This window comes from Pseudoliparis swirei, chromosome 23, assembly GCF_029220125.1.
Source record: "Pseudoliparis swirei isolate HS2019 ecotype Mariana Trench chromosome 23, NWPU_hadal_v1, whole genome shotgun sequence".
NCBI classification, from domain to species: domain Eukaryota; kingdom Metazoa; phylum Chordata; class Actinopteri; order Perciformes; family Liparidae; genus Pseudoliparis; species Pseudoliparis swirei.
Window position 1 is genome coordinate 4386923 of NC_079410.1, and position 24303 is coordinate 4411225.

The window sequence follows — 24303 nt, forward strand, 5'->3', positions numbered from 1 at the left end:
CTGTTTTCAACCCACAATGGCGGAAGGAGGAGAAGATGTCGATTTGGTCGAGCATATACTTGAAATCTGCTTTGGTGCGACAATGCCCTGTTTAGTGAACAAACTAGTGCAAGTGACTTTTTCTTCTTTTTTTTTCCGTCGATGCGCGCGATTCTGCAGCCGCGAGACCGACGGAGAGCCGAGAAATGACATGCTGTTGTGGAATCGATCAACATCAGACGGCTGTTTAGTTTAATAAATGAACAAAGACGTTTTTTTAATGTCATGCGATCTACCAATACTACGCCGCGATCGACGTATTGAGCAGCCCTGGTCTAGAGCCATGGCATCATAATGATAGTAATAAGAGGTGGATTAATTCGGGTGGGACTGTAGGACCTCACTGAAGGCCCAGGCCCCAGGCCCACGGCCCGCCACTGTGTGAGTGAGTATGTGTGTGTGTTTGTGTGTCTGTATGTTAATGTGTGTGTAAGTAAGTGTGTGTGTCTGTATGTATAAGTGTTTCAAGTTTTCAAGTTTCAAGTTTCAAGTTTTTATTGTCACATCCCCTTTTATACAAGTATAATCGGTTCGTGAAATTCTTATGTGCAAAACACCCGACAGCAGTAGCAGACTAAAAAAAGAATAAGAATGAGAATAAACTATACAATATCCACACACAAAAAAAGAAGAAAGTATTAACAATATATATATAAAACAATGTAATAGAATATACATCATGGCAATATATATATATAAAACAATGTAATAAAATATATGTGTGTGTTGTGCATGTTATGTCAACAGAGCGTGCCCTTTAAAAGAATGTGTACTGCATGAAACCTGCGTGAGATCTCTTTATTCCAGTATCTTCAATTCAAAGTTGTATTAAAGTGAATATAAGCCCCTCCTCCTCCCTTCCCTTCTCCGCCCTCTTGTTTCCTTCCTCTCCTGAATGTGTGTGTGTGTGTGTGTTTGTATGGCTGTAACTTTAAAATGGAATAATACAAATAAATCTAAACAACAGCACCACCTAGTGGACTCAATTATCTTCAGCTTCAGCTCTAGTGATCACACAATAGTTTCAAGACAATAAATAAATTGTCTGCTGCAAATTCCGGATTCCGGTTAAGTGGAATTTCTGGAATTATAGGGCCCTCTTTGTTAAAACTCTACACACACAAACACATACACAACATGCAGAATATATTATCTCTTGCTAAAGCAAACACTTAACTTAAATCCATAAAACTCTATTTTTGCATCATAATTTTAAACACAAACACCAACAAGCTCTGTATAAAAGACAGTATCCTGAAATTTAAGGATTATTAAAATGTGTATCATGCCGTACATGTCGACTATGAACACAAATACGATAAAATAAACAAATGGACATTACTGTATAGTACTGTGAATAAATTAACCCAGAAATGTAGACATATTTTCAAATGAGCTCAACATTGTGTTTTGTTTTTTCAATTTTGTATTCTATTTTCTCTTTTTTAAATATCTTTTCTCTCCATTACGCTTAATCGAAGCTGCGCGTATGCGGAACCTTAGGAGGGGAAGACTTTAAACGGTGCACACGTTTAAAAATGGCAGACGTACCAGATAATGCACCTGAGCGTGAGTCTTTTTAAACTTTAATTTAGGGTGAGGGGAAACTTGAAGACATTACAGTTGATTCACAATGTGCACTAGTGCCGTACACCGTCAGCTTGACGTGTTTTTGAACTAAAGTCTCGCTGTTAGTGCTCACGTCGTCCCTGTTGATGTTGACGTCGTTGTAATATCGCAGTTTTCACGGTCCGCTAAAATATTATTTTAACAATTCTATGAAATACATTTTCTGAGCTTCAATGACGCACTTCCTAAAGTGGTCACTGAAAGAATAAAAATGAAAATAACTACAACTATTATTTACTGACTTTATTTATTTATTTACATATATATATTTATATATGTTGTATTTATTTATATTTGTATACATTTATATAAATACATATTTATTTATATATTGTATTTATTTATATATATATGTTATATACATTTATATATATACATATTTATACATATAATATATGTAATTATATATATTTATATTGTATTTATTATATATATTTATGTATATATATAATTATATATTTATTTAGATATACGTATATATATATATATGTATATTTATATATATAAATATATATATATATGCATATGTATATATAAATATATGTTAATATTTATATAAATATATATTTATATATAAGAAACTATCTTCATCCCAGAATTACATGCAATCTCATAAATGTAATTTTTAATTCTCCATCTAATATGTGTCATGTTGTGGTTCGAAATCATCACAGGAAAGACTTGCATGTTTTTCTTTGGCTTCATCCAATGTAAATATTGTGTGACATGTCTGCACATTTATATACATATTTGGTATGTTTGTAAAACTCTAGCATCTCTTCCTGAATACGGAAGACAGTCACGTGTCACAGGTTAACGATCGACTTGAGTTGAACTTCATTAGTCTGAGATGGTCTGATAAGAGCAGCGCACTGACAGTCTGTGTTTGGTCCGTTCAGACTGCCCGGGTACAGGCAGCGAGGCAGCAGGGAAGTCTTCGTCATGTGAGGGCTGTCCCAACCAGAAGATATGTGCTTCCGGAGCCACCACGGCCCCCGATCCCGGTAAGACCGTGATCCCTCACATACACACACACACACACACACACACGTGTGCTACGGTTGGGATGACTTCAATCGACCAGGAAGTGTTTCAGTGAACTTGTTGTTTTGAGAGTCTCCTCCATCCTTCACCTCCAGCCATCGCGGAGATCGGAGCGAAGATGTCAACGGTCAAACACAAGATCCTCGTGCTGTCCGGAAAAGGAGGCGTGGGGAAGAGCACCTTCAGCGCTCACCTGGCTCACGCTCTGGCTGCTGACGGCACGAAGGAGGTGACATTCTCATTTTTATCTTGGTTTACACAGCGAGAAGAGAAAAAAACAGTGAACGATTTGGTTAAAAACTCGTATTCTTTCTGGTGTGCTATCCTTTTCTTCGAGAAGTACTCCAGGCCATTTGCTGATTCCTTTTTGAAGCGACAGTTTACGTTCTACCCGAAAGTTTAGTCTAAACCCAGTTGTTGTTAACAAGCTGACCTGGTTAACAGAGGTTAGAGGGATTTCCATTCGGGCTAAATGATAGATTTGCCATCCTGTTGTCTGCATATCATTTTCTTTCTCATTGAAATGCAACTACAAATGATGATAGTGATCAAGAATGTTTGCTTAACTCATTTAAAATATTTTTTGACACCTTCAACAAACATAGCTGCTCCTGAAATAAACAAATGTCTCATTGATATTTTGATGAAATATTTATTTATATATAAATATATATATTGTATCTATATCTATATTTGTATATACATTTATATATATATATATATACATTTATATTTATCTAATTTATTTATATATTTATTTGTTCATATATATATATATTATTATATTAATTATATTAATTATTTATATCTATATTTATTTGTATGTATTTATTTATTCATATACATGAAATGCAGCCCTGATTTCCATAATTCCCATTTTCCGGACCGATGACATTTCTCTGAATGACACGAGTGTGATGGACCTCATGAGGTCACGACATCACGGACCCAATTAGCCGCTTTGATCCGGCTCGTCTTCAGCTCAGCGATGAGGTCCAGCTTCGGCTGCATTTAGAACCCCTTCCGGATCTAGTTTAGCTGCTCCTGTTCCTCGCCGCGCGGCGATGACCCGCGTTGACCGACCGGCTCGTCTCAGCCTCCTGTAAGCTCGAGGCTAAAGAGTGTCTCTGTCTTCAGGTCGCCCTGCTGGACGTGGACATCTGCGGTCCATCCATACCGAGGATCATGGGCGTGGAGGGGGAGCAGGTGAGTGGACGGGTGTAGTGCGTTGAAGCTCCTCCCCCTCAGAGCCCTAATCGGTTCTCTGTTGCACAGGTTCACCAGAGTGGCTCCGGCTGGTCCCCGGTGGTGAGTCCAAACAATGCTGCTTCAGTTTGTCATCATTCTTTTGAAGACATTTAATGAATATATATATATATATATATATATATATATATATATATATATATATATATATATATTTATTTATATATATTTATAAGTGTGTATTGTATGTTGCAGTATGTGGAAGACAACCTGGCAGTCATGTCTATTGGCTTCCTGCTCACTAGCCCCGATGATGCTGTGATCTGGAGAGGACCCAAGAAGAATGGTAGTGTTTTTGTGTGTTTTTGTGTGTGTGTTATTGTGTGTGTGTGTGTGTGTGTGTGTATAAAATGTCTCAAACGTCACCGGATTCCAACCTGCGTCATCAGGGATGATCAAGCAGTTTCTGAGGGACGTCGACTGGGGGGAGCTGGATTACCTCATCGTGGACACGCCCCCCGGCACCTCTGACGAACACCTGTCGCTCGTCCAGTACCTGAGCTCCACCCACGTGGATGGAGCCGTCATCGTCACCACGCCACAGGTAGCAGATGCAACAAGGGAATAGCCGCCGCCTCCAACCACACGAGCCGGTGGGAGGGTGATGCGTAACTCCCAGGTTGTGAATGACCGTGGGCCAAACTCAGTCACAATGATCTGTTTCGAGACCAACTAGGGCCAGTTTGCATTAAACATAAGGTTATTTTGTAATGTCTCCAAAGAATGAAATGTAGTATCCACAAAGGAAGAAAAGCACAACATCAGAAGAGAGGAGGACCTCAGTGTCTCTGCCTCTGTGCACTAAGTCAATCAAGTTTGACTGTACTTGGTGAAACACTTGTATCTGAGCAGACACTTCCTGATACTTACATTAGACCTGGACCAGAGGTCGAGGTCAGGAGAATCGCTTCCTCCAGCTCTCACTTGACCCGAACTAACCACACGAGAGCCGAGAATCACTCAAACTGTTCAATATGAACAGAGAAGCTGATATCAAAAACAAGGTAGTGTTTATTTAAAAAAATGCTCCCCTCATAAACCACGTTATCTGCTTCTTCCCCCTCTTTCTTCACCTTTCTCTCTCTCCCTCCCTCCCTCCCTCTCCAGGAGGTGGCGTTGCAGGACGTGCGGAAGGAGATCCGCTTCTGTCAGAAGGTCAAGCTGCCGATCATCGGCGTGGTGGAGAACATGAGCGGCTTCGTCTGCCCCAAGTGCAAGGTCACTGACGGACACACACACACACACACACACACACACAAACTGACCGGCGTAACCAGCAGACGTCTGGACGCCTGAGGATGCGTAGTGAGCGTACTTGTGCTTTTTTGGGGTCTATCGAATCTGACAACACATCTCATCTCTCCCCCCCCCCCCTCCTCCTCCTCTTGCAGAACACATCGCAGATCTTCCCTCCCACCAGCGGGGGCGCCGAGCGCATGTGTGCGGACCTGGACCTCCGCCTGCTGGGGAAGATTCCTCTGGACCCGAGGATCGCGCGGAGCTGCGACGAGGGCAAGTCGTTCCTCGCCGAGGTCCCCGACTCGCCCGCTGCGCGGGTTTACCAGAGCATCGTGCAGAGTGAGTGTTCACACACACGGAGCTCCTGGTTCTGATGAGGAGGCGCTTTTTGCTTGATGTCCCAATTTGGATTAAAAGTAATGAAAGAAGAAGTGATAACTCTCTCCTCCTCCTCCACTCTCCTCCTCCTCTACTCTCTCCTCCTCCTCTCCTCTCTCCTCCTCCTCCACTCTCCTCCTCCTCTACTCTCTCCTCCTCCTCTCTCCTCCTCCTCCTCTCTCCTCCTCCTCCACTCTCCTCCTCCTCCTCTCCTCCTCCTCCTCCTCCTCCTTCTCCCTCTCCTCCTCCTCTACTCTCTCCTCCTCCTCCTCTCTCTCCTCCTCCTCCACTCTCCTCCTCCTCTCTCTCCTCCTCCTCTCTCTCCTCCTCCTCCTCTCTTCTCCTCCTCCTCTCCTCCTCCTCCTCCTCTCTCTCTTCTCCTCCTCCTCTCTCCTCCTCCTCCTCTCTCCTCCTCCTCTCCTCTCTCCTCCTCCTCTCTCCTCCTCCTCCTCTCCTCCTCCTCCTCTCTCCTCCTCCTCTCTCCTCCTCCTCCTCTCTCCTCCTCCTCTCTTCTCCTCCTCCTCTCTCCTCCTCCTCCACTCTCTCCTCCTCCTCCACTCTCTCCTCCACTCTCCTCCTCCACTCCTCCTCTCCTCCTCCACTCTCTCCTCCTCCTCCACTCTCCTCTCTCCTCCTCCTCCTCTCCTCCTCCCTCCACTCTCTCCTCCACTCTCTCCTCCTCCGCTCTCTCCTCCTCCACTCTCTCCTCCTCCTCCGCTCTCTCCTACTCATTCTCCACTCTCTCCTCCACTCTCTCCTCCTCCACTCTCTCCTCCTCCACTCTCTCCTCCTCCTCCGCTCTCTCCTCCTCCGCTCTCTCCTCCTCCTCCACTCTCTCCTCCTCCACTCTCTCCTACTCATTCTCCACTCTCTCCTCCTCCTCCACTCTCCTCCTCCTCTACTCTCTCCTCCTCCTCCACTCTCCTCCTCTACTCTCTCCTCCTCCTCCACTCTCTCCTCCACTCTCTCCTCCTCCTCCGCTCTCTTCTCCTCCTCCACTCTCTCCTCCTCCTCCACTCTCTCCTCCTCCACTCTCTCCTACTCATTCTCCACTCTCTCCTCCTCCTCCACTCTCTCCTACTCATTCTCCACTCTCTCCTCCTCCACTCTCTCCTCATTCTCCACTCTCTCCTCGTCCTCCGCTCTCTCCTCCTCCTCCACTCTCTCCTACTCATTCTCCACTCTCTCCTCCTCCACTCTCTCCTCATTCTCCACTCTCTCCTCGTCCTCCGCTCTCTCCTCCTCCTCCACTCTCCTCCTCCGCTCTCTCCTACTCATTCTCCACTCTCTCCTCCTCCTCCACTCTCTCCTCCTCCTCCGCTCTCTCCTCCTCCTCTCTCATCCTTATCCTCCTCTGCTCTCTCCCCCTCCTCTCTCTCCTCCTCGTCCTCCTCCTCCTCCACTCTATCCTCCTCCTCCCCTCCTGTTCCTCCTCCAGGTATTCAGGACTACTGCTCCAAGCGTGCGACGGAGGAGCAAAGCGACACCTGAAGCCGCTCCGATGGCGGCCATGTTGGACCAGAACACCGAGAGAGATCACATGACGAGAGAGAGACCACATGACGAGAGAGACCACATGACGAGAGAGAGATCACATGACGAGAGAGACGACATGACGAGAGATCACATGACGAGAGAGAGATCACATGACGAGAGAGAGACCACATGACGAGAGAGATCACATGACGAGAGAGAGACCACATGAGAGAGACCACATGAGAGAGACCACATGAGAGAGACCACATGAGAGAGACCACATGAGAGAGACCACATGAGAGAGACCACATGAGAGAGAGACCACATGACGAGAGAGAGATCACATGACGAGAGAGAGACCACATGACGAGAGAGAGATCACATGACGAGAGAGATCACATGACGAGAGAGACCACATGAGAGACCACATGACGAGAGAGATCACATGACGAGAGATCACATGACTAGAGAGATCACATGACGAGAGAGAGATCACATGACGAGAGAGAGACCACATGACGAGAGAGACCACATGACGAGAGAGATCACATGACGAGAGAGATCACATGACGAGAGAGAGATCACATGACTAGAGAGATCACATGACTAGAGAGATCACATGACGAGAGAGAGATCACATGACTAGAGAGATCACATGACGAGAGAGATCACATGACGAGAGAGATCACATGACGAGAGAGAGATCACATGACGAGAGAGACCACATGACGAGAGAGACCACATGACGAGAGAGATCACATGACGAGAGAGATCACATGACGAGAGAGATCACATGACTAGAGAGATCACATGACGAGAGAGATCACATGACAAGAGAGAGATCACATGACGAGAGAGATCACATGACGAGAGAGATCACATGACGAGAGATCACATGACGAGAGAGATCACATGACGAGAGAGAGACCACATGACGAGAGAGAGACCACATGACGAGAGAGAGATCACATGACGAGAGAGAGACCACATGACGAGAGAGAGACCACATGACGAGAGAGAGATCACATGACGAGAGAGAGATCACATGACGAGAGAGATCACATGACGACATTCTTATACTTGATCTGAGATGAATACACTTTAAAGGTATAATTTATATGAAATGTTTATCATAGAGGATAAACTTGTTGATATTCTTATTTGTTACTGTCTTATAACAATTAAAAGGAACAAAATGAAAGTGCGTCGTGCCGTCTCTACCGTCGACCTCCTCGGCTCCTATTGGTTCATTCTGAAGACGTCAACTTAACACTTATATGTACTAAACTTGTATTTATTGGGAATTTACTCAATTTCTCATTTGTAAGAAAATATATAAACTGAGAATAAATTATTTTGTTCGTTTCTCTTGTATAACTAGGAATTCTGGCTGCCAATAAAAGATCCTTGCTCTTTAAAACATTTGTTTTTGTTTGTGTAATGCAGACACTTCATATATTTTAGTTTGTTAGAGCAAAGATGTTGGATTTGCAGACAGAAATCCTCGTAGTAGGAAGTGAAATGTGGAGAGCAGAAGGCTTTGTTGAGGTAAACCAGTTCTGTTCTCCGGTGTGGACACATTTAATGATCAGAGGTCGACTTGGAATGGAGGGGGAGGCTTCACTTAGACAATGAACAAATGCATGACAGAAGACAAATGACCCATCATCCCCGTTTTCTTCTGACCGTCCGGTGATCGATGATCTTTTATTGAGTGATACTGAACTTCTTTGTGAAGAATGACCTCGCCTCCCTTCCTAATAACACATAAAGTCTCTCACTTGCACTCTGACACATTGAAGAGGCATTTAAGGTGTGTTTCTGTTTCTGTTCCACAGCGTGTACTTGTACAGCCATCTTTGGGAGGACCTCTTGACTTTGAGACATCCGGAGGCCGCCCTTACGGACAGACCTCCAGAGGCCGGTTTGAGGGTTGAGTTGGTATGGTTAAAGTTAGGGTAAGGGACAAGGGAATGCATTTGTGAGTGTCCTCACAAAGATATAAGTACAGGGTTGTGTGTGTGTGTGTGTGTGTACTTGTACGGCTATCTTTGGGAGGACCCGTTTGACAGACATCCGGAGGCCGCCCTTATGGACAGACCTTCAGAATCCGGTTTGAAGGTTCAGACTTGGTTTGAAGGTTCAGTTTAAGATGAGCTTTGGGTGAAGTTAGTGTCAGGGACAAGGGAATGCATTTGAGAGTGTCCTCACAGAGATAGAAGTACAAGGTTGTGTGTGTGTGTGGGGGGGGTCATCGTAACGTTGTCCCGCCCCTCTTTTTAAAAAGTTAATAGCCTCACGAAGATGTCCGACTGCACAGAGAGAGAGAGAGAGATGAATTCAGGTAGAACATCGCACTGAGATACTATTCATGCAATTATAGATTTGTTTTCTGTGAGGTCTATTTAATGTGACTTTTACAGTATTTTAGTTTGCACTTCACAATCACATGGCACATTAATATAAATGGACAACAAATTATTTATTTTCCTCTTTTCAGCACACCCAGCGGCATCGAAGTGTTGCATCATCGTTGTTGTTGTTGTCCGGTGAACTGACGCACGGCAACGAGTCGACAGCTTGAGCTCAACACAACTGACAGAAGTAAGAGGCGGAATCAAAGTTTATTAAATACACATCGAAAAAAAGAACAAAAACCTCCGTTTACGACCCATAGCTTATGACAGAGCGCATGTCTGCAGAATGGAGGGGGGGGGGGGGGCACTGGTCGAGGCTCTATGGCTGGATGCTGACGATCCGTCTTGCCGGGACACGACACATTCATCGACTTCATACAAACATGTTTCGCAATATTTCACGATTATTAGCGTCCTGGGCTTCAGAGGAGCCGGCGTCCCGTCTGTAAACACACAGACCAGACGCCTCGCACGCCTTCCGCCCAACGAGGAGACGTCACCATGGATACCGGTCGGCACGCTGGATCAGTGAAGCTCATCCTGAACCTTCGTTGATGTTTTTTTTGTTACATAGAATAATGAACTTATTATGACCTCATGGCGATGTGGCTGTGAACCATTAACATCCTGCAGCCGCCTGAGGGACGTGAAACCCTCAACCCCCACAGGATGTAACGTTCATGGACAGTGGGACATTCAGCTTGTTTTGATCGTCATTTATTTGTATGCGTGTTACTCGCATAACTCAAAAAGTATTAAACCGAATCGCATGAAATTTGGTGGGATGATTGGTTATTATCCGGGGAGCATTTGATTCAAATTTGGGATCGATCGGGTTAAAGGTCACAGTCAAAATCTTCTTTTTACCAATTTGCATGAAACTAATGCCAAAATGTTCATAATTCAATGCCCAATCTTGTGATATGCGAAGGTATGCGCTCTACTGAGTGCCCGTTCTAGCTGAATATGAAACGTGCAGATATGTTTAAATGTCTCCACGACGACAGCATTGCTATTATTCTGATGCAGTGAGACGCTCCTGGTCCTGTATTGCCTCCTTTAGCCCTCTAGCTGGGCTGTTGGCGCCGCTCACTACACGATGTACAGACCTTTTTAAGGTTCACACATCTAGTGTACAATCGCCTCGCTGCTGGAACCCGGTTTATTATTGCCGCCAAGAATATACATCTCATGAACTGAATTATAAATCCATAAACTGAACAGCAGAAAGTGGGATAAAAACAACTAAACACATTTCTTTAAAAACACACACACACCCGATTTCATGCGTCAAGTCTTTTCTACGTGGCGAACACACATTTGGTAACATTAAAAACAAACACAGCAGGTAGCAAGTCAAATATTTGAAGCGCTTCTTCTTACGAGGTTCGTCTTCCAGCCTTTTGACACGCGACTCAGCTGGAAACAGTGTGACTCATTTTGGCCGGCTGGGATCACAGCTGTCAGAACTATTGCTGTTTACTGGGGAAAAAAAGTTAATGTGCAGAAGAGCCTCAATTACTAATGTGGTACAAGTCATCAGAAGGCTGGATCAAAAGAAACACCTCTCCTGGGTACTTTAATACTTTCTGCATTCCGGAGTAGAGTGTGGCGTTTCTGATTTTAAGAGCTTGAAAAGATGAGCTCTCACAGATGTGTGTCCAGTGTCCTGTGTGTCAGGGCACCCACAATGCACTGCTCCCATCCGGGAGTGCGTCCGTCCCTGAAGCAGACAGACGGCGAGGGTGACCTCGAAAGACGCATTCTGAATTTACAGCTCCAGGGCGCGCAGGTTTGTAAAGTAGCAATGAAAACTTAAGAAAAAATAACAAATCAAAAGAGTGGCAGTGTAGACGATGCAACAGTTAGGACGGTGGATGTCGATTTCCCAGTTCTCCTGGAAGTACCACGCCATCTTGGACTTCTTTTATCTGAACCGGCTGCAATGCAGACAACCCGAGTCACGCTCCAGAAGCCCCGGGAACAATCGCTTCCTCTTCCACAGGGAACAGCCGTCTCTTCCCTTTTGTGGTTTTTCTATTGTGTCCAAAGGGAAGGCTGCAGACGTCGGTGCTGACCCTATTAGTGTGCGGCCAAGACTCGATTACGATTGGGCAGGCAGGAAACTGACCGCCAGCTGGGCTCCTCCTCCTCCTCCCGTGGGACAAGTGCTGAATCTCTTCCTCGGGCTACCTCGTTTCGAGGCGAAAGAACCTAGAACCGAGACAATAAATAAATAACAAAAGGCACCGAAGGCCCAAACATGTCATGTAGCATATATATTTTTGTAAATCACCAAAAAACAATTTGTTTGGACAATTGTCTTTGTTGGTGATTCAATCCCCGCCCTAGTCGATGTGTCCTTGAGCAAGACACTTAACCATGAATTGCTCCCCGTAGCTGTGTCTACGGTGTATGAATGTAACATGATTCTGTAAGTCGCTTTGGATAAAAGCCTCAGCTAAATGTCATTTAATGTAAAAAAAATAATGACAAATAATGAAAAAAACACTAAAAACCTCATTTTTTCCTGATCTTGAAGCAGAAAAGAAGAAGAAAAAAGACCTAAAAACATGAAATGTGTCGAGTGCTCTGCTTACCTTGTCTGTGTGAGAGAAGAGCAGCACCCGCGTCGGCTCCGAGGGACTCCGCACGAACGACCAGCGAGGCTTTCCTCTGCCTCTCCACCCCCCACTCGAGGTTTCCTCCTCCCTTTCTTCCTCCGGCAGCGCCGCGTCACTCCAGATACCCCTCGTACACATCCAGCTCCCTGTTCAAGTCGTAGGGCACGGAGGCCGGATCGGAAAGCACCCCGATGTCCACCAGAGCCTGGTCCATGTCCTCGGAAAGGAACACGATCCCCACACTCATGGCGATGTACTCCATCAGAAATACATAATAGATGACCAGGACGTTGACGCAGAACAGGCCCAGATAAAACATAAAGGGGAGGTCGTCTCACGGCGAGAGGAGGAGAGCTGCGGTTCGTATCGTCGTCCGGCCGACTCGAGTCGCTGTTGGCACGGCTAGAAATCTGTCTGGGTGGATGGGGCGTCCATTTATGCTCGTCTCGACCCGTCAAACGATGATTCGAGAGGCACGCGTTGAGTGCTAACTTGTAGGTTCGGCCACCGGAGAGAACGACGGCGACACAGGTAGACTTAAGGGCGTAACGCTCATAGCTAAGAATAACCCGGCGGACGGTTATTAAAATACACAGTTAGCTTCCTCGAGGCATTCTTGACATTGGTCCTTCTGGTTTGCGGAATTCACGACATTGCCAACCGGCTGGGGCTACAAGCAGTAGCCGAGAACAATCGCGAACACTTCTATAAGTTAGGTTATTTTGATTTTTCTTGTAAACACGTAGACTTTATGAGAAAAACACCCTCTTGTGAATGATTTCACAGCTAAACGTCCGCTCTTATCATTTTTTAGCCAACTGCATCAAAACAGTCCTGACGACAACGCGTCATCCGAGGCATCGGCAGTTGATTGGCTCGCCGCTCGGCATGCCCTCTCGTGATTGGTCGTGGAGATGTCGATCAGTTAAATAGGGCCGTCGCGAGAACGCGTCGCCTGTTTTGCGCGTCACTACAACTCCGGAAGTGATCGGTGTAGTTTTTTTAATTTGCCTTGTCGAGGTTCTTGACACGGGAGAAAACACCATCTCCCAAGACGCACCGGTCACAACCCTGTGACGTAACGACCCCGCCGCGCTGCTTACCGCCGCCCATCACCTTCTCTTTGCTAATAGCTATCCGTACGGGAGAGTGGGTGTAATGTAGAGACGTTAGCGGAAAAATAACGCGCCTGTCAAAATATCATTACACCAGTTTAAACCACGAACATGTTTGGCCGGTCACGGAGCTGGGTTGGAGGACCGGGGAAACCCAAAAACATCCACTCCTTGGACCATTTGAAGTGAGTAGCTCGTCTTAAGACATGCTAACGTTAGCCTCTCTTGTGATTACCGGGGTGACTGTCAGCGTCGTTAGCTACGTTGTGAACTGACGACATTAAAGTAGTTAACTAACTATGACTCAGCTAATATAAAACATGCATGTTGTGTTGATTGTATTATTTTGAGTAAGCTAGTGTTTAGTGTTTAGTTTATTTAGGATCCCCATTAGTCTACACCAGGCCTATTCAACTAGCGGCCCGCGGGCCGGATACGGCCCGTTTGAGTTTAACTACGGCCCGCAAGACTGCCTGCAAATCAGTATAGCTTGGTAAGAAAAAATAAAACTGACGGACACGCCTCTTTTATACATTGAGACATTTAACCCAGAGCCATTGAGTTTCACTGTTGCCTCAACCAAACCTGTATGGTTACATCTTTATGTTACGCACCGTGTTGGTTGCCGGTGTTACACCCCTACTGGTTTTCAGACCTACTGGTTTCCCTGCGCGTGCGTTGTGTTCTCTTCACATCTGCAGCGGGGCTCTGTCTCGCTCACCAGATTCGTCACACATTCACAAACATATTGCTGGAGATCTTCAAGCCTCCGTTCATATCCATTTGGGCGATTACGATTGTATAAGTGAGCAGTGCATCACAGCCACGGAGGAAGAAATACATTTTCGAAAAAATAAAAATAAAAAGATCGCTCGACCTGGTTTCGATCCCTTTCACGCAAAAGGAGTCTGCAGTCAAAGACACGCAGTCTGTGCGCTGCGCCACCAGGTATTAGTTTCATGCCAAGTCATTTATATATTGGCGGCTGTAGCTCAGTGGGGTAAGAGGGCCGTCCTTCAACCGTAAGGTTGTGGGTTCGATCCCCGCTCTCCCCATTAGTTGCAAGTTGAAGTATCCTTGAGCAAGGCACTGAACCCCCAGTTGCTTCACTGCAGCCCACTGCTCCTTAATAACTATAGTGGGGTCGGATGCATGTGTAATTTTTCTCAGTCATTTCAAATTGGTTTTTTTTTTTTTTTTCTAAGTTGTAGTTTAGGAGTTTAAAAAAAAGTCAAAGTTATCAAAACACAGACAAAAAAATAAAAAATGGCCTCTAGGGGGCATAAAACTATATGTACTTTTGATTAACTTAACCAAATTTAACAAATTTAATATGTATTATGTATGGATTAAAGGATTAAAAAGGTATACATGACCAGATAATTTGGTAGATAAATAATTAAAATACTTTTATTAAAAATATTACAAATAACACAAGCGAATTGTTTTTTATAAAGTCTGAAAACATCCTCACATGTGCTAACTATTTTACTTTTATGTTATTTCACAAGTTTCAAAGCTAAAAATGTGAATGAAATTAAATTGAAATCACTCTATTATTCTTATTATTAGGAGCCCTAGGAAATAGTAACAGCCAAAGGTTTATGAACTTTCTATTTGTCAGTCAATATGATCACTTTTTCAACAATCAATCAATCAATCAATCAATCATCAATCAAAACAACAACATTTATTTTATTCATTTTCACAAAGAACTTTATAACAATAAGAAATAAAAGTGGAAACAATAAAATCAATAACAATAAAAACATAGGTTTTCAAAATTCAAAAAATCAAAAATAGGCAGGCTAACATTCTATTATGAGAACTTACTTTACAATCTTCACTATAACTTCTTTTTTTTTTTTTCTATTTGATTTAATACGTGTCTTAGTTAATTTATCTGACATGCCAGCACTCACTTTCACTTTAAACTGCTTGCACTTGGAGAACTGCTTCACATCAGTACCAGGTACTTGTACAACCACACTTCACATCTAGTTGTGGTCCTGTTTGTCCGAGTTAAAATTGGTCAAAGAAGAAGTTTGTCTTCCTGTTCTTTCCACTTATGGGCATGGTCCAGGGTTATATAGGACTAAATTATATACCATGTATACAAATACATTTGAATGCATACATTTGTGATTATATCAATACAGTATGCTTGGTGGTCTACTTTTGTCCAGATGTTTGCTTGGATCCATTCCTGAAGATTTAGATCAAGGATCCGATGTTTCAACATCATTCTAATTGTTGAACTGAGCTTCATCTCCTTTTCAATAGAGAGAATGGAAAATACATTTTTTCATTTTTCTTTCCTGATTACAGCCCAACTGAGTCACAGACAAAGGTTCCAGAATTGAGATCTTTTGCAATTGGAGAGTCATGATGGAGTCTCAATGATGGTTGTGCCTCCCAGGTTCAAGTTGGAACTGCATCAATTTCCAGCAGGATCGCTACCCCCCGTGAATAATGTGAGAAGAGCCCATGCTCTTATGTTTCGTGGAAGGGAGTTCATGTGATTATGTTTTGTGCAGTTAGTGTTCAGGTTTCAGGAGATTGTCTTCCAGTTTTCTTTCCAGTTTTTCAGAAAGCAGGATATTTAGTTGTTGTTCAGCCCTTGATAGATAGAAGATCTATATGTTCATACATATTTCTGTCCAGGTTCTGCTCCAGATTAGTCATGTGCACCATGGAGTCATGGAGATTGAGAGATAGCACTGATTGATTTGCTCCGCATCAATGTGGTTGCAGAGATCCATTGAGACATCTTTGTGTACATTGTTGTTCTGTGTGTTGTCTGCATCTTTGACATCTTGCTACTGTTGAACTTACCATTTCTTAGTTGAAAAATTGAAACCAATCTCTTATTATCTTCATTTGCCAGGGCAGTTTCAGAGATTTTTGGACTTTTGGTCGCTCCAATCTTGTCGGGTGCCTGATCCTCGCCTCATTTTGTTCTCCTTTGATTGTCTCCTTTGTCTGTCAAAGCACCCTTACTGGTCCAACCTCGTGTTGATCTTTTAGGGGATCTCCTTTATGTTTGTGTTATAGGCTTATGTGTGCTATAGGCTAATATTCCCTGCTATAATCTTAAATTAGTCAAGACAAAGTTAAATTAGCTTATTATTACAATTTTTTTAAAATATCACTTTTTCATTCATGACTTTATCTTAAAAAAAAAAATTTGTAATATTTTAAGATAAAAAATTTTTTATTGTAATAATTTTTATTTATTTTTATTGTATCTTTATATTTTTGGTATCTAACCTTTTAATTTATGGTATAAAATTACTAATCTAATAAAAAAATCTCCATTACATATTTTGCGTTAAATACAGGCCATTTTTGTTATATTTTAGTTGCTTTTTTATATTGTTTTTCATAGACCTTTGCCATTTTTCTGAAGTTTCTTTTTCAATTACAACTTCAATTCGGAAGTGATTACTAAGGATGGGTTAAATGCAGAGAACTAATTTCCCCTTGGGGATTAGTAAAAGTGTATATTATTATATTGATCCATTAAGTCACATTTCTTATGTTTTCATGGAAACAGTTTGGTTGAAGGGATCTGAAACAACTGGTTACCTTGAGCGGATATTTACACTTTGAAACATGTTTATAGTGATGCTTGTTCGCAACACTTTTGCCACACAATACCGACGCATTTTCGTGTGTGACTGTTTACCTGTGGAAATATACATTACTGTTTTTAATTTTGAGCCATTATTTGATCAATATTCTGTGCGGCCCTCACACCCCCCGTGATTTTCTTATTCGGCCCACTTGCTACTGAAGTTGAATAGCCCTGGTCTACACCGTAGTGGAGACTACTCTTCCTGGGGTCCAGGCAAAAAACATTACAATACAAATACATAAAATGCAGTACAGCATGATCAATTATCACAAAAACACGTAGACTTAGAAAACAACATTTACATTAAAAGTAAAATAATAATACCTAAATTCCTTAAATATCTAAAATAATAACCTAACCTACAATAATTTCCTTTCTGATTATTGCTGCCCAAGTTTCCTTTTGAAATCACATTTATTTCTTGTTAGAGTAGACTAACAAGACGTAAGCTAACGTCAGCTTGTAAGCAACGGTGAAAATCCACCCCAAAAAAGAATTTACATAAATTAACTAACTGCCCATGCAAGCTAATCTGATTATTAATATTTAATAATGTGTTCGGTTCTTCAAACTGACTAGCGATAACACTGCTCAGGTTGAAATGGGCACCACAGTCGATGTAACATGACCAGTCAGGATGGCAGAACTTTTTAAGTCGCCTCATCACAACAGGTGCACAAATTAACAGCAGAGCTCAGGCTGACCTCTCCAGTCCAATCAGGCAAATACAGGGTTCGTACGGTCATGGAAAACCTGGAAAAGTCATGGAATTTTAAAATGGTCATTTCCAGGCCTAGAAAGTCATGGAAAAAAACTTAAATCATAAAAGTTTTGGAAGAGTCATAGAAATGTTGGTATATTCACATGTTCATTTTCGCCGAGTTTGAAATATTTAATATAAACAGATGGATTTGCACATAAAGAATAAACATTTATATAAGTGTTTAAAGGAATAAACATGAAAAGAAATGTTTATTCCTTTAATCAAACTATTGTCTCATTCATTTGTTTCATTTAAGGTAAACTGTATGCTTTGGAATTCTCATTGAATACTAAATTCTCTAGATTGTTCATGTTTATACCGAGATTTCAGTTTGGTCGTGGAAATTTGGTTTAAAGTCCTGGAAAAGTTATGGAAAAGTCATGGAAATCCATTGGTCAAAATGTGTAAGAACCCTGCAAATACATAAACACCTGTGGGAGTACAGTGTGGGGCTTTAATTTGATGGTTATTGCATTACACTATGTGGACTATGAATTAGAGGCTAGCTTTGTGGGCTCTTAGAAACAACTCTTTTGTTCTGCTCTCAGACATGTATTCCTGTAACTTCAGTTTGTCTTTCTGCTGTTAAAGTTTAGAGATAGATCTGTACACATTATACTGAGCCGTGCTTTTCCTCTGCCCTTGATTTATAATGTCGTCCCATCAGGTATATGTACCACGTCCTCACCAAAAACACCACGGTGTCGGACCACAACCGAAACCTCCTCGTGGAGACCATCCGCTCCATCACGGAGATCCTCATCTGGGGGGACCAGAACGACAGCTCTGTATTTGAGTAAGTACCGATCTGTCTTTGACAAATGCCTCACCTGTAGCTGCAAGCACGCAGATGTGCCTGCTCAAGATTCAAGATTCAAGATGTTTTATTTGTCACATACACACACAGGGTGTGCAGTGAAATGAAAGTGGCAATGCTCAGCAGGAATGTGCAAGGGCAACAAGTACACACTATTTACAATAAAAAATGCATCTTTTCTTACGTTTGGATCTCTATTCTGATCGACGAGGTTTGCTAAATGTTGCACACTCTTTAACCCTCCTGTTACCTTCACATTTACTAACATATTTGACCCCAGCAATTAAAACCTCCAGAAAATTATTAGAATTTATATTGTTTCCCAAGTTTGAGTGTCACTTTATGTTTGTTTGTTGACGACCTAAATAGCCCTTTAAATAAATAAAGAAGTTGATATTTCTTTTACACAGTGAAAAACAGCCTGGGGTCAAATTTACAAATGTATAAGTTGTGTACGGGACATTGAAAACATATCATCGTGTGAATTTTAGGTTTTTACAATTGTCCCCAATAAATTAGGAAAAGTCATGAAATATGGGGTCAAATTGACCCCAAAGGTAACAGGAGGGTTAAGAAACCTCTCATTCCTGCATTTGAACAGGCAACTTGGAGAACCTCATCTCTAACATAAAAACTAAAAGATGGATAATCATTCTCTGATTCACTGTCAGTCAATTAAAAACTCTGACACCTTCATTGTTTCTACATTTCGATTAATGTGTGTTCTTTAAATGTGCACCATAAGTAAGACTATACGTCAAACCCTTTACTGATGATCTTTTTGTTATGCTGGCTTTGCAGAAAGTACTAACATTTTGACTTGAACATACTTGTGTGAGAGAATATTGTACTTTATACATATTTATTTAATTGCAAAACTCTTATGTAACGGCGTAATCCTGTATGAGTGATTCATTTATGGTGTATGCCCTCTACAATCAAACCATTGAGGTATTTCAATCGTTTTTGGGGACTCAAGCTCGTGAAACCATTTCTTTTGAATCGGAAGCAGCTTTGCCATTAGTGCTGCATGTCATCACTTCTGTGTATCCACTGTGTCACCTCTGGCTCTATTACACCAAACAGGAAATGGCTCAACTTAACGCTTTGAAAAGCAGAAAAGCCGCAAGGGATGTTGAAAGATTACTTTGTGTGATCGGGAAACAAACATTCAAACAAACATGAACAGCCACTTCTATTTCTCTTTGCTATTTTTGAAGTCATTGGCTGTTTGTTTTCTTTTCCGTAGATTTAGATTTAGAAACATTACAATAATGCTCTTCTGAACACACCATGAAATATCGACTGTGCAAAGTGTACTGTAGTGTACTGTCGTCTTGTTGAACTCAGTATTCACTTCAGAGGGAGTAAGACTGAGATCGGCTCTAAAGAACAGAAGCTCGAGGCGATGAGCTGTGTTTGGGTTCATGCGAGGTGAAGATTTACATTTTACTGGATACAGATTTCCACCAAGATGCTGCAAAAGACAATAATTCTTCTTTGTGATATGATTCAAGATCAAGTCATCATCATCATCAACTGACCTGTGTGTACCTTCCTGCTTGTGTTCAGTTTCTTCCTGGAGAAGAACATGTTTGCCTTCTTCCTGAACATCCTGCGCCAGAAGTCGGGGCGCTACGTGTGCATCCAGCTCCTCCAGACGCTCAACATCCTGTTCGAGAACATCAGCCACGAGACTTCCCTTTGTAAGTGTTTGAATTAAAAGGTCTAAAACGAGAGTAAAACACGTCATGCAATGCGTCGCAGTTTAATCGCACTGTAACATGTAACGCGTGAGTTAATATGTAATGTTTAGAGTTCTGCTTTTATTGTGATCTCTTCATATGATGCATTTCCATTGTATTCCAAGAACATGAGAAACATCTTACTTCATAACACATTTCCAAAATGTGTTCCTTTTTTTTGCTCTATTTTTTAATAATGATGGAAGTCTACAGATTGTGAGCCGTGGAAGACGCCCACAGTTACTGTCGTTTTTACGTGTCCCTAAAATCAGTATGTGGACGTGATTTTTAATTTTTCATGCATTTTGTCGGCTCAGCAATGCAAACCGTGTTGCGCCGCCTTTCTTTCTCGAAATATACAATGCAGAGCAGCCTGCTCCATTATTGTTGTTGCTAAGCAACCAACGAGTCAGCAGAGGATGTGGAGCTGTTGCCTTTTTATATATAAAGTGAGCGTGTTTTGCATTTCGTTCTCTTATTGAGGTTTTGAATACAAACTTGTGGCGTCTTGTCAACAGGAATTAAGATTTTCTTTTTCTCATATTCACTTTAAAGTTGCATAGTAGTCAAATCTCACTGTCGATCTGACGACAGTAGAGAAAACCAAAGGCCACCTTCCCTAAAACAAGCCTGATGAAGTCTCTCCTCTCGTCTCAGATTACCTTCTGTCAAACAACCACGTGAACTCCATCCTCGTCCACAAGTTTGACTTCTCGGACGAGGAGATCATGGCCTACTACATCTCCTTCCTCAAGACGCTGTCACTCAAACTCAACAGCCACACCGTGCACTTCTTCTACAATGAGGTGAGGCCGGGGGGTCAGGGGTCAGAGTAACATGGAGGGTCTTTCAGTCCGTGTCAACTGTCTCTCTGTCTCTCGATCACAAAGAGGAAGGAAGGAACAGATGAAATATTAGAGGGTGAGAATCAGGGAAGGGATAGAACAGACGATTACAACTAGCGAGACAGACTGAGAGAAATGATATCATGTTGCTTTTACGATCATATACAGGACTGTCTCAGAAAATTAGAATATTGTGATGAAGTTCTTTATTTTCTGTAATGCAATTAAAAAACAAAAAAAATCATTCTTCTGGATTCATTACAAATCAACTGAAATATTGCACCTTTATTCTGATTTATTGCTGATTATGGCTTACAGCTTAAGAAAAACATCCATCCTCTAAATATTAGAATATCATGAAAAGTATACTAGTAGGGTATTAAACAAATCACTTGAATTGTCTAATTAACTCAAACACCTGCAAGGGTTTCCTGAGCCTTGACAAACACTCAGCTGTTATAAATCTTTTTTTTTACTTGGTCTGAGGAAATATTCAAATTTTATGAGATAGGATTTTAGAGTTTTCTTAAGCTGTAAACCATAATCAGCAATATTAAAAGAATAAAAGGCTTGCAATATTTCAGTTGATTTAATAATGATCAAATGCATGATATTTTTGTTTTTTTAAATTGCATTACAGAAAATAAAGAACTTTATCACAATATTCTAATTTTCTGAGACAGTCCTGTATATATATATAAAATCCTTTACACTGGTACACATAATCCTTCTATCTAAATAGAGACAGTTAATTTGGTAAATCCAGAAGCTCGACAAGGTGTGTGTGTGACTGGTGTACTGTTGATGGCGTTGCCCCTGATGTCAACACCAGACCCAATGTGTAGATCTGAGAGATGTGTGTGTTTGATTAGCTACAAGTAATACATTTGTATATTTATTTACTTCTTCAATAAAAAATAAAACCGAGGACATTTAGCTCAAATTCAGTCCGTTTGAAAGCAAATTATATTTATAACACAAAATAAAGTCACGAATTACATTATTTATTCGTATAGTTAATCCCTTGTCATTTATCATGAGTATCTTATAGTGTAAAGCATACGTGTCAAACTCATGGCCCGCCACGTCATTTTATGTGGCCCGCGACGGCATGAAATAAATATAATGCCTTTTCTTAAAAAAGGGAGAAAAAAAATCTTGTGCTTTTATTTTGAAGGTCATTTTTTTTTGCAGCCGAGTGCGGTCTGTTTACTCTCCTTCCTGCTGCGTTCAGCCAGAGGAGAGGCGAAACCTTGCGTTGCTTTACTAAAGCACTCGCGTGAGTCACTCGCCGGACTATTTGTCACGTTTTCTTCACTCGCGCCGGAGAGGGGGCGTGGCTTATCGTGGCATAACAGCTCGTTACCACCGTCCACCACGGAAGAAATACACACTCTTTGTTCTGTTGAGGAAGTCCCACACACGTCGGACCATCAAGCCCTCGAGTCTGGGTTAATAATATAAATATTACATATTATATTATCCGTAGCCGCTCGCAGCTTCTCCAGGAGCTGCGTCTGGATGACGGCCGCTTCCAGACGATCGATATCCTCCGGAGGTTCTGATTCAACGGTCTGACGTCAGTGACGTCACGCGGAGCATTTCAACAGTCTCACCTACTTTTACCGCCCGAGTTTAAAGAAATCAGCCCGAATGAGGCGCATTTTTCGCGTCCTGTCATTCACGCGCCCGGCGGACATCCAGACGCGCGTGTGTGTGTGTGACCACATTGACTTTGTATTAACAAACATCCCCAGTTCCCCTATTATGAATTCCTCCATCAGGTCTATGTCAGTGGTCACTAAGGTTGAAGTGAGTGCTGCTTCATGTTGTTCAGTATTTATAATATAGTCAGAAGAAAAGTTAATGTTGAATATGTGAATCTTTTTTAATTGCCCTTGTTTAATTTATTTATAGTTTGTGTATAAAAGCTGCTCCTCAAGACTCTGACTTGTAGAGCAGCTTTATGTGTCAGAGGTTCAGTGAGTGAGACATGCATTACATCTTTTGAGGCTTTTTAAAACCAGACTTTTTAATTTCATGTTTATGCATGAAAGCACTGTTTATACATGTTTTAAAGTCTGAAGTTAGAGTAGTAATGTATGTTGTATTACCTTGTGTCCTTAAGATTCACTTGTTGGTTCATAATTGACTGTAAAAGGGAATATTACTAAATAGTTGTGTTGTGCATACTGTGATATTCTGAACTCAGGTTCAAACTGCACCATCTTTTCATTAAATACATTTGAGAAGTTAAAAATGTCCCTCGATTTAGGTCTCAGCTTGTCATTCAGGGGAGATAGTGCGTCCCAAAGCTAGACCAGTGGAGAACCACTGCCCAGACCAGTGGAGAACTACCTGTCTCAACTGTGACAAAGCTTTTAACAAAGTTAATGTAATAATCTTTGTTTGATCTTTGATAAAGTAATGTGGGTTAAAATAAATATAATGAAATTAAATAGATTTATTTTATAATATTAAATACATTTGCATATATAGTTCTACATTTATATAAGTACACCTAATAAACAAGAAACAAATGCAAAGACAGTTATTTAACAATATGTTCTGGAGTAGTTAGAATTATACCGTGTTAGTGACAACCGGCCCTTTGAGGGCAGCCATGAGGCCGATGTGGCCCTCGGCGAAAATGAGTTTGACACCCCTGGTGTAAAGGTTTGTTTATCGCCTCCAGAGGGTGCTGTTGGGTAGCGCATGACTTTGGTCCTGGCCGGTGGACACAGCTCCGTTTTCAGACCAGAGGTCACGCGTTGGTTTGGGTCTCCGGGTCAAGATTCTTCATTCATTGTGACCTCTTGTTTGTTTCTGGCCTGTGATTGGCTGGAGGTCTCAGTGACTGAGGAGCCGTTGGGTCGAGGATGAGGCGCAGAGAGAGGTCGCTACGCTGCAGCCGGTTGGCCGACACATTTACTAAATGCAGCGCAAATGTTCGAACGTGTTGCCGTCTGAAAGACTTTTTAAGGATTGTTCAGTCCGTTAGTTCAACGGAGTCTTTTTGAGGGCTGTCGAGTTCCAGGATGAGCCAAAAAACACAAAAGCTTAAATTCTGTTTTGCTAAAGACTGAATGAAGTCAAACTCCCAGCTGAGCATCGCTGTAAGATGTGAGTCGTTCCACCAGGTAACTACTTGTTGACAGGCAGTGGAGACATGCTCCCCCTTTAGTGTCCCACAGTCATTCTGTAACGCCTCAAATTACTTTCACTTTAACATTCCTGAAACATTTTCTCAGTTAACAAGAGAAATAAAA

General features: G+C 42.1%; 3 protein-coding genes across 3 annotated transcripts in view; 2 read left to right on the top strand and 1 right to left on the bottom strand.

Annotated features, from left to right (window-relative positions):
• The first annotated feature begins 1575 nt into the window (after positions 1 to 1575).
• On the top strand, positions 1576 to 7300 carry nubp1 (nucleotide binding protein 1 (MinD homolog, E. coli)). Its single transcript, XM_056407913.1, has 10 exons — positions 1576 to 1608; positions 2568 to 2672; positions 2808 to 2941; positions 3850 to 3918; positions 3988 to 4020; positions 4174 to 4264; positions 4368 to 4522; positions 5086 to 5196; positions 5370 to 5556; positions 7034 to 7300. Exons 1-10 carry the CDS (start codon positions 1578 to 1580, stop codon positions 7084 to 7086), a joined length of 969 nt encoding a protein of 322 aa, XP_056263888.1. The 5' UTR covers positions 1576 to 1577; the 3' UTR covers positions 7087 to 7300.
• A 2376-nt stretch (positions 7301 to 9676) lies between these two features.
• On the bottom strand, positions 9677 to 13225 carry dexi (Dexi homolog (mouse)). The gene is made up of 3 exons (XM_056406868.1): positions 13216 to 13225; positions 12089 to 12445; positions 9677 to 11702 (listed from the first exon to the last, which is right to left on the bottom strand). Exons 1-2 carry the CDS (start codon positions 13223 to 13225, stop codon positions 12225 to 12227), a joined length of 231 nt encoding a protein of 76 aa, XP_056262843.1. The 3' UTR covers positions 9677 to 11702; positions 12089 to 12224.
• Positions 12355 to 24303, top strand: part of clec16a (C-type lectin domain containing 16A) — a 37176-nt gene continuing 25227 nt past the window's right edge. Inside the window, exons 1-4 of the mRNA XM_056407918.1 lie at positions 12355 to 13412; positions 18295 to 18423; positions 20017 to 20150; positions 20847 to 20995. Of these exons, the coding sequence (XP_056263893.1) occupies positions 13339 to 13412; positions 18295 to 18423; positions 20017 to 20150; positions 20847 to 20995 (486 nt within the window). The 5' untranslated portion in view covers positions 12355 to 13338. The remainder of the gene's footprint in view (positions 13413 to 18294; positions 18424 to 20016; positions 20151 to 20846; positions 20996 to 24303) is intronic.

Excerpts from the sequence above, each read along its gene's own strand:
- nubp1 (XM_056407913.1), top strand. The coding sequence starts at position 1,578 with ATGGCAGACGTACCAGATAATGCACCTGAGC. Across the intron at positions 2,942-3,849 it reads CTGCTGACGGCACGAAGGAG|GTCGCCCTGCTGGACGTGGA; the intron begins GTGACATTCTCA and ends CTCTGTCTTCAG. Across the intron at positions 4,021-4,173 it reads GCTCCGGCTGGTCCCCGGTG|TATGTGGAAGACAACCTGGC; the intron begins GTGAGTCCAAAC and ends TGTATGTTGCAG.